The sequence below is a fragment of the Oncorhynchus nerka genome, linkage group LG27 (assembly GCF_034236695.1).
Source record: "Oncorhynchus nerka isolate Pitt River linkage group LG27, Oner_Uvic_2.0, whole genome shotgun sequence".
Lineage (NCBI taxonomy): Eukaryota > Metazoa > Chordata > Actinopteri > Salmoniformes > Salmonidae > Oncorhynchus > Oncorhynchus nerka.
Window position 1 is genome coordinate 94,712,120 of NC_088422.1, and position 10,445 is coordinate 94,722,564.

General features: G+C 48.0%; 1 protein-coding gene across 1 annotated transcript in view; it reads right to left on the reverse strand.

Annotated features, from left to right (window-relative positions):
• Nucleotides 1-520: 520 nt before the first annotated feature.
• Nucleotides 521-10,445, reverse strand: part of LOC115117187 (mothers against decapentaplegic homolog 6-like) — a 28,938-nt gene continuing 19,013 nt past the window's right edge. Inside the window, exon 4 of the mRNA XM_065012373.1 lies at nucleotides 521-2,146. Within this exon, the coding sequence (XP_064868445.1) occupies nucleotides 1,512-2,146 (635 nt within the window). The 3' untranslated portion in view covers nucleotides 521-1,511. The remainder of the gene's footprint in view (nucleotides 2,147-10,445) is intronic.

Consider the following 10,445-nt stretch of genomic DNA (forward strand, 5'->3'; position numbering starts at 1 on the left):
GCCTAGTGGTTAGAGTGGAGGGGCGGCAGGGTAGCCTAGTGGTTAGAGTGGAGGGGCGGCAGGGTAACCTAGTGGTTAGAGTGGAGGGGCGGCAGGGTAGCCTAGTGGTTAGAGTGGAGGGGCGGCAGGGTAGCCTAGTGGTTAGAGTGGAGGGGCGGCAGGGTAGCCTAGTGGTTAGAGTGGAGGGGCGGCAGGGTAGCCTAGTGGTTAGAGCGTTGGACTAGTAACCGGAAGGTTGCAAGTTCAAACCCCTGAGCTGACAAGGTACAAATCTGTCGTTCTGCCCCTGAACAGGCAGTTAACCCACTGATCCTAGGCCATCATTGAAAATAAGAATTTGTTCTTAACTGACTTGCCTAGTTCAATAAAGGTAAAAAAAAAAAAAAAATACTGATTAGAATGTTCTTTGACCTCGACAACTCTAGTGCCCTGTCACGTCACATATCTCAACTCAATACACAAAACACCACCAGAGAATATCAGTAAAAAGACTAAATCAAAGTTTGAAGAAAGCCCAACATCTTAGAATACGAGTACTTTATTGTCAATGTGTGAATGGCATAACTTTTTCAGGTGATTGATAAAATATGAGAACTAAAACCGGGTGTTTCATGTTGTCTGCAGGATATATCTCTTTCAGCATATATAGAATCCAAAGTGCATCATTCTGTTCTTTTTTGTTTTATTTCGTCCATATACACATTACACTATACATAAATAATTGCATTGTAAAAATGACTTGGTATTTACAAGTATAATATATTTCATATAATATATAAAACTTTATATTAAATCTAGGTAGATTATATTTGGGATAGTTGGTTGAGATAGCTGTCTGTGTGTGTGTGTCTGTGTGTGTGTCTATGTGTGTGTGTGTCTATGTGTGTGTGTGTGTCTATGTGATGTGTGTGTGTATGTGTGTGTGTACACATATACCTGTGAGCACCTATGTAAGTATATACGTGTACTGTATTTGTGTTTCCCCGTCTGTCCATCCGTGTGTATACCTGTCCATCCATCCATCCCTCTGTCTGTCTTCCTAGTCTGTGTGTTATCTGTGTGTATACCTGTCCATCCATCCCTCTGTCTGTCTTCCTAGTCTGTGTGTTATCTGTGTGTATACCTGTCCATCCATCCATCCCTCTGTCTGTCTTCCTAGTCTGTGTGTTATCTGTGTGTATACCTGTCCATCCATCCCTCTGTCTGTCTTCCTAGTCTGTGTGTTATCTGTGTGTATACCTGTCCATCCATCCCTCTGTCTGTCTTCCTAGTCTGTGTGTTATCTGTGTGTATACCTGTCCATCCATCCCTCTGTCTGTCTTCCTAGTCTGTGTGTTATCTGTGTGTATACCTGTCCATCCATCCCTCTGTCTGTCTTCCTAGTCTGTGTGTTATCTGTGTGTATACCTGTCCATCCATCCATCCCTCTGTCTGTCTTCCTAGTCTGTGTGTTATCTGTGTGTATACCTGTCCATCCATCCATCCCTCTGTCTGTCTTCCTAGTCTGTGTGTTATCTGTGGGTATTGAGCAACACCTCCACCCAGCAGGGGCAGGAGGTGACGAACTGTCTGGAGTAGCAGGGGCCCCAGCCCTTGGCGAAGCTGATCCTCACACTGTGGGGGTCATAGGGGCCCTCCAGCCCCACAGGGGGCTCCATGCCCTGCTGCAGGATCCAACTGGACTTGTCATAGTCAAACACTTTGAGTGAGTAGCCAGGCATCACCCTCCTCACCGTCAGTCCCCTCACTGAGCTGGGCAGGTCCAGGGTGGGCGAGTGGACAAACACTGGGTGCTGGCTACGGTTGTAGATCCACACTCCGTCAGGTTCTTGGCTCAGGACAATCCCGTAGCCGATTTTGCTGCGCGTTCGCTGGACACAGCTGCCCGTGCTGCTGCCACTACCGCCGCGGTGACTACGGTTGCCATGGTGACCGTCGCAGCGGTGACCGTTGCTAGCGTTGGCAACGGCGTTGAGTTGGCCCAGGCAGAGGCCCGTGCCCTGAGGTAGGTCGTAGAAGATGCTGAGCGAGGGCTCGTGGGCCGGGTAGAGGCGGCCGACCCGCGTCTGCTGTTCCCAGTAGGCTACGCTGCACCAGTGGGAACGCCGCCCACAGGAGGACGAGGAGCCCACGGAGGTACCGGGGGCTGAGAAGGAGAGAGAGAGACATTGTTATTGTTGTAACCCCATTCACTTTTCATGCCAATAAAGCTGATATTAATTATATTAATTTGTGGGGGAGGAAGAGAGTGAAAGTTACCCTGAATATCTGAACTAACTAAAGCTAGATTTACTACATAGACTTAGGAGAGAGACCAGACTGATAGACCGAGGAGAGGGACCAGACTGATAGACTTGGGAGAGAGACCAGACTGATAGACCGAGGAAAGAGACCAGACTGATAGACCTAGGAGAGAGACCAGACTGTTAGGCCGAGGAGAGAGACCAGACTGATAGACCGAGGAGAGGGACCAGACTGATAGACCGAGGACAGAGACCAGACTGATAGACCGAGGAGAGGGACCAGACTGTTAGGCCGAGGAGAGAGACCAGACTGATTGACCTAGGAGAGGGACCAGACTGATAGACCTAGGAGAGGGACCAGACTGATAGACCGAGGAGAGAGACCAGACTGATAGACCTAGGAGAGAGACCAGACTGATAGACCTAGGAGAGGGACCAGACTGATAGACCGAGGAGAGGGACCAGACTGATAGACTTGGGAGGGAGACCAGACTGATAGACCGAGGAGAGAGACCAGACTGATAGACCTAGGAGAGGAAATGGAAACTGTAACATTTTCAACACAAAACAATCCTACTTAAAAAAAAAAAACTCCTCAGCTTCTAGTAAGTTCCTCGTTCCTCATTTCCCATGAGCCATTAGTAGTAAGTTCTAAAAATCCTGGAAAAACTGTCATCTTGACCAGCAATACCCCACTGCACCTTCCTCCCCCTCCCCCTCTACACCCCTCCCCTCCGCATTCCAGACGGGTGAGCCCGCGTGGGAGAGCCCCCCCCCCATTCCTCCATCTCATAGCCCCTATCCCCACGAGCTAAGAGAGAGGGGGAGAAAGAAAAAGCGAGCGAGAGAGACAGAGAGAGAGAAAGAAAGGGAGAGAGAAAGAGAGAGAGAAAGGGAGAGAGAGAGGGAGAAAGGGAGAGAGAGAGAAAGGGAGAGAGAGAGGGAAAGGGGGGAGAGGAAGGGAGAGAGAGAGAAAGGGAGAGAGAGCGAGAGACAGAGAGAGAGAAAGGGAGAGAGAGAGAGAGAATCTATCTGTGTATCCTGTTGGGGGAGGATGCAGAGAGCTGTGGGTTGGCAGTGCACTACATTGCTGCCTGCCATAAGATGAGGGACAGTGTCTGACAAACCAATCAACCTGCACATGTACTCTACTGTATGCTTATTGTTATTGTTCAATAAATGGTTATCCAAAGTAAGCTTCAGCAATATGTACATTGTTACATCATGCCAATAAAGCAAACTGAATTTAATTTAATTAAGAGAGAGAGAGAGAGACAGAGAGAGAGAGAGAGAGAGAGGGCAGAGAGAGAGAGAGAGAGAGAGGGCAGAGAGAGAGAGAGAGAGAGGGAGAGAGAGAGAGAGAGGGAGAGAGAGGGAAATAGAGAGAGAGAGAGAGAGAGAGAGAGAGGGCAGAGAGAGAGAGAGAGAGAGAGAGGGAGAGAGAGAGGGAGAGAGAGGGCAGAGAGAGAGACAGAGAGAGACAGAGAGAGACAGAGAGAGAGAGACAGAGAGAGAGAGAGCAGAGACAGAGAGAGAGAGACAGAGAGAGAGAGAGAGAGAGAGAGGGCAGAGGGGGAGGGATCATGCAGCATTCAGCTCCCTGACAACCTAGCGCGAGCCCGCGAACCCCTGACCCCCCAGCCCTCATGCTATCAGCTCACATTAACTCCCACACAGAGTGATGCCATTATTTTGCTCCAGAGACTCTATTGACACAGAGGATTTAAAGCCCATGCGCCTGTGGCCCCATTCCATTCATACTCATGCTAGCCCCCATCTCTGGGGCCCTAATGGCCGCCCTCTTTCCTATTAACAGGCTGCTTTAAGGTGACGCGGAGAGATGCAGTGTGTGGCGCTATACGTTTTCACTGTGGACATTTGACTTTTCCGTAGGTGGACTTACTCTGTGTGCAAACTTTAACATGTGCAAACACACACACCGTTTTTTCAAATTGCACTTCTCATCTGAGGCCCACGTGTGTCATTAGTGAATTCCAGCCTGGCAGCTCCTGCGGTCTGCACTTTTTACAGCTCCACAATAAGAGGGAACAGAACAGGCTGCTAGCAGGGAGCGGGATCAGACAGACGTTACACAGCCTGTACTCTTCCCTGTAATAACACAGATCAACTCATACAGGAGAATGGGGAAGGAGCACTATGGGAAAATACACATCTGATTAGAAATGTCTAAATGTCAGGTATTTCTCCATTCCCCTGCATGAACTGAAACAAATCCTTCATTGGCATCAAATGCATGACACACAAGTGGGTTATATTGACTCTTAACTACACAACGTGTTCACAGTACAGCCATTCTCACTACCATTCATTTCACACTGGCTTTCTTTCAGGATATAGCTGTTCATCATGTGCATTGAGGTCAGTGGTTTGTACAGGTGCTGTGCAGGTATATCTCCCATGTAGATTGATGTCATTTGCTATGTGCTGTGTAACATTTCTGACCTAATCCAATGTAGAGATATATTACACCTCATGTGCTTCCCTTTACCAGATCATCTCTCATCACTAAGAGCTTGGTGAGAGGGGGAAGAGAGGGGGAGAGAGTGGGAAGAGAGTGGGAAGAGAGGGGGAAGAGAGGGGCAAGAGAGGGGAAGATAGGGGGGGAGAGAGGGGGAGAGGGGAAGAGAGGAGGGGGAGAGGGGGAAGAGAGGGGGAGAGGGGGAGAGAGGGGGGGGAAGATAGGGGGAGAGAGGGGGAGGGGAAGAGAGGGGGAAGATAGGGGGAGAGAGGGGGAGAGAGGGGGGATAGGGGGAGAGAGGGGGAGAGGGGAGAGAGAGGGGGAGAGAGGGGGAAGAGGGGGAAGAGAGAGGGAAGAGAGAGGGGGAGAGGGGAGAGAGAGGGGGGAGAGAGGGGGAAGAGAGGAATGTAAACTTTCTGTGGAATTTAGAAAGGGGAGGGTACAAACTAAAGGTTATCAATTTGTTTAGTTATGGCTTGAAGAACAAAAAGCGATGTGTGTGTGTGTGTGTGTGTGTGTGTGCGTGTCTGTGTGTGTGTGTGTGCGTGCGCGCGCGCGTGTGTGTGCGCGCACATGTTTCCTTCAGGATGTCAGAGTATTTATTATTCATCATTGTTTTGGCTAACCTGAGCCTTGTGCGTTAAACTGAACTTTTCAGTTAGATTTTCTATAGTTCTCTCTGATCAGTTTCAGTTAGATTTTCTAGTTCTCTCTGATCAGTTTCAGTTAGATTTTCTATAGTTCTCTCTGATCAGTTTCAGTTGATCAGTTTCAGTTAGATTTTCTATAGTTCTCTCTGATCAGTTTCAGTTAGATTTTCTATAGTTCTCTCTGATCAGTTTCAGTTAGATTTTCTATAGTTCTCTCTGATCAGTTTCAGTTGATCAGTTTCAGTTAGATTTTCTATAGTTCTCTCTGATCAGTTTCAGTTAGATTTTCTATAGTTCTCTCTGATCAGTTTCAGTCAAAGTTCCATGAATGGGGACAGGACCAATAATTATGGTATAATCTGAATCTGATATAGTATTATTCTTATGTCATATCATATCAAATCATATAACAAACTTAGACATTATAGAATGTATATTGATTTCAATTATATATAGAATAACAGCTGTAGCTGATGCCTTGTTATCATGTCCTTAGTGGCTAGAGAGAGAGACAGAGAGACAGAGGGGCGAGAGAGAGAGACAGAGAGAGACAAAGAGACAGAGTGAGAGAGGGGTGAGAGCGAGACAGAGAGAGAGGGGGGAGACAGAGAAAGAGAGAGAGAGGGAGGGACAGAGAGAGGGAGACAGAGAAAGTGAGAGACAGAGAGAGAGAGAGACGGAGAGAGAGAGACAGAGAGAATCTGGCAGCAATTACAGTGTTCTGCAACCATTTAACCCAACCACCCTTTAACAGCTCTGTTTACCAATTAGATAAGTAGCTTTTGTTATTGCATTTTCAAAATCACCCTCTCTTAGTGCCAATCTGACAGACACACCCCAAACACCCTCACCCTTCTCTCCATGTCTCTCCGTTTCACCCTCCAAGGTATGAGAACTAGAGAGATGTCATGGTGGTCGACATCTAGTTGATTTTGATGTATGTCTGTTTGATGTCCTTGTGATGTACTTCAACACCATTGGAAGTCGTCCTATTTCTGCTGTTTACTGAACACTGCCAAACATTTAGTCCACCAGTTTGAGGTACAACCATTTTGAAACTAGTCATTTACTAAAGGATATTATCAGATAAACTGTCCACTGTGCTGATATACCTGCTACATGAATGAATGGACAATAAGTGCTGATGAACATGTTAAAACAGATGATTAATAAGTAGGAGTTTTTCCTGGTCGGATCAAGTGGCGGGTAAAACTCCTCTTATGAGGCTCGTGCACGAAGACGTGAGACTAAAGAAGTACCACTCCAAGTTCAGAGGTCAGACAAATCGTTTCCTGCCGGCTCCCCACAGGCTCCTGAACCTCAGTCTCTAACCACCTCAGTACCAACATGGACATTTCTTCTCCTTTCTTTCTCTCTCTCTCTCTTTCTTTCTTTCTTTCTTTCTCTCTCTCTCTCTCTTTCTGTCGTTCTCTCCGTCTCTCTGTCTTTCTCTCTCTCTCTTTCTTTCTTTCTTTCTTTCTTTCTTTCTTTCTATCCATAGTGGATAAATTAACTCCCAGTTTTGCAGCTAGCTCTGACTGTGTAGGAAACTCCTGCCAAACTCCACCAGCACGGAGGGAAAAAAAGAGAGGGAGTGAGAGAGAGAGAGAGAGAGAGAGAGAGGGAGAGAGAGAAAGATTGAGAGACAGAGAGAACGACAGAAAGAGAGAGAGGGGGGAGGGAGCGAGAGAGAAAGATTGAGAGAGAGAGCAAGCAACAGAGATTGAGAGAGAGGGAGCAAGCAACAGAGATTGAGAGAGAGGGAGAGAGAGAGAGAAAGAGAGAGAAATTGAGAGAGGGAGAGAGAGAGAGAGAGAGAGAGAGAAAGATTGAGAGAGAGAGAGCAAGCAACAGAGATTGAGAGAGATGGAGCAAGCAACCGAGATTGAGTGAGAGGGAGAGAGAGAGAGAAAGAGAGAGAGAGAGAGAGAAATTGAGAGAGGGAGAGAGAGAGAGAGAGAGAGAGAGAGAGAAAGATTGAGAGAGAGAGAGCAAGCAACAGAGATTGAGAGTGAGTGAGAGAGAGAGAGAGAGAGAGGGAGCAACAGAGATTGAGAGAGAGGGAGTGAGAGTGAGTGAGTGAGTGAGTGAGAGAGAGAGAGAGAGAGAGAGAGGGAGTGAGTGAGTGAGAGAGAGAGAGAGAGAGAGAGAAAGAGAGAGAGAGAGAGGGAGTGAGTGAGAGAGAGAGACCCTGCCAACCATAGCCAGCACCAAAAATAAAAAAAAGTGGGAGAGACTTGAGAGTGAGAGAGAAAAAGAGACTGGGGGAGGGAGGGAGACCCATGTCTCTCATCCTGTGCCAAGGATTAGATTCCCCTCCAGTTATTAGACTCTTCCACTGCGCTGACAGAGAAGAGGGGGAGAAGGGGGGGAGCGAGGGAACCAGGGACGACAGGGGAGGATAGAATTCAGCCACCGACAACAACCTTGACAAACCCAGCCTCTCCATTATTTATGACTGGGCATTCAAGAGATGTTTCATTCAATTAAAGTTCCTCGAATTTCCGAAAGGATCGAAAATCTAAAATATCCTACACCCTCCCGGCACCCCTGCCTGGCAGTCTAGTGGTACGGCCCGGACCTGTGTTTTTGGAGACAACTATCATTACAGGGCAACTTCCATCTAGCAGGGCCACATTTAGGTTGGAGTATCTCTACCATCAGAAGACTGTATCATCAGCCAGACAACACAGACTACAACAGGGCCACATTTAGGTTGGAGTCTGGGATATCTCTACCATCAGAAGACTGTATCATCAGCCAGACAACACAGACTACAACAGGACCACATTTAGGTTGGAGTCTGGGATATCTCTACCATCAGAAGACTGTATCATCAGCCAGACAACACAAACTACAACAAGGCCACATTTAGGTTGGAGTCTGGGATATCTCTACCATCAGAAGACTGTATCATCAGCCAGACAACACAGACTACAACAGGGCCACATTTAGGTTGGAGTCTGGGATATCTCTACCATCAGAAGACTGTATCATCAGCCAGACAACACAGACTACAACAGGGCCACATTTAGGTTGGAGTCTGGGATATCTCTACCATCAGAAGACTGTATCATCAGCCAGACAACACAGACTACAACAGGGCCACATTTAGGTTGGAGTCTGGGATATCTCTACCATCAGAAGACTGTATCATCAGCCAGACAACACAGACTACAACAAGGCCACATTTAGGTTGGAGTCTGGGATATCTCTACCATCAGAAGACTGTATCATCAGCCAGACAACACAGACTACAACAGGGCCACATTTAGGTTGGAGTCTGGGATATCTCTACCATCAGAAGACTGTATCATCAGCCAGACAACACAGACTACAACAAGGCCACATTTAGGTTGGAGTCTGGGATATCTCTACCATCAGAAGACTGTATCATCAGCCAGACAACACAGACTACAACAAGGCCACATTTAGGTTGGAGTCTGGGATATCTCTACCATCAGAAGACTGTATCATCAGCCAGACAACACAGACTACAACAGGGCCACATTTAGGTTGGAGTCTGGGATATCTCTACCATCAGAAGACTGTATCATCAGCCAGACAACACAGACTACAACAGGGCCACATTTAGGTTGGAGTCTGGGATATCTCTACCATCAGAAGACTGTATCATCAGCCAGACAACACAGACTACAACAGGGCCTGCTGGCCGCCACTCAGTTGTGCTTGTGATGTTTTTGTTGATTGGAAAATGCATTCAAGCAGAAGATTGAATGAGTTATGGCAACAAGGCACACTCAGTGCTCTCTCTGTGTGTAGCCTCTGTACGGTGTGGGTCAGTATGGATTTATGTAGAAATGGGTGGACTAGAGCACATTCAACGTCATATCTGCTGAACCCTCCTTCCTTCTTTCCTCAGAAGTGGATTTCTAACAAAAAGGGACACAAAAATAACACTGCTAGACTCTTCACTTCAACCAATCACTGAAGAGAAAACACAAGACTTGGTGTGAACAAGCGAGGGCAAGGAAGGAACAGTGTTCCCGTTGAAACTGGTGGGCAGGAGGAGGGTTATTAGTCCTATGTATGACAGTAGTCTTTAGAAAATGAGGACAGAAAGCAGACAGTTTCTTCTGTTTTCTCTACTTTAACATCAAAGTGTACTGAGGAGAGGGCAGAGCAAACAGAGAGGCTCAACTCCTCTATGTAGCCTGAGGAACACTCCATCTACAACAGAATGAATACAATGACGAGAACGATACGTCTCTAGTTGTATGAATGGGGCAGGACCAATATGTCATACTGTGTTACAGCCAATCATGTCATTGAACAGGCTGAGGGCCCGGGGGGTTGGGCAGGGGGACAGGCTGAGGGCCAGGGGGTTGGGCAGGGGGACAGGCTGAGGGCCAGGGGGTTCGGCAGGGGGACAGGCTGAGGGCCAGGGGGTTCGGCAGGGGGACAGGCTGAGGGACAGGGGGTTGGGCAGGGGGACAGGCTGAGGGCCAGGGGGTTGGCAGGGGGACAGGCTGAGGGCCAGGGGGTTCGGCAGGGGGACAGGCTGAGGGACAGGGGGGTTGGGCAGGGGGACAGGCTGAGGGCCAGGAGGGTTGAGCAGGGGGACAGGCTGAGACCCTACATATTCCTGGACAAGCCCTCTTCCCTAACACGTCCTACTCTGGTCAGTTAAGGGGAGGGGGCAGACATCTCACAGTCCCTCTCACATGGTTTTCAGTTAGACTCTAAATGAAAGTAAGGGCCTGTCCAGAAACAACCTCTAAAGCAGGGGTGTCAAACTCATTTTGCCCCGCGGGCAGCATTTGGCCTTCAACAAGGTCTGGAGGGCCGCACTGAAAATGGGTATTATTTCCTCGCCGCCAAACATAGTCCTCTAGTCATCGTTTTGGGGAATTCCCGATGTTCCCTGACTGTTTATCTTTCGTTTGGGTTAACGAGCTGGACACAGACAAGATACTGTATGAATGCCGGTGCAGTACGACTTTACAGGATAGTCCATGAGGCTCACTAATGGATGTGGTTTCAGATGAATCACTTGGAGACACGACCTTCATTGAAAGCTCTGGGTGTCACAGTAAGTTACAGTCAGAGCTG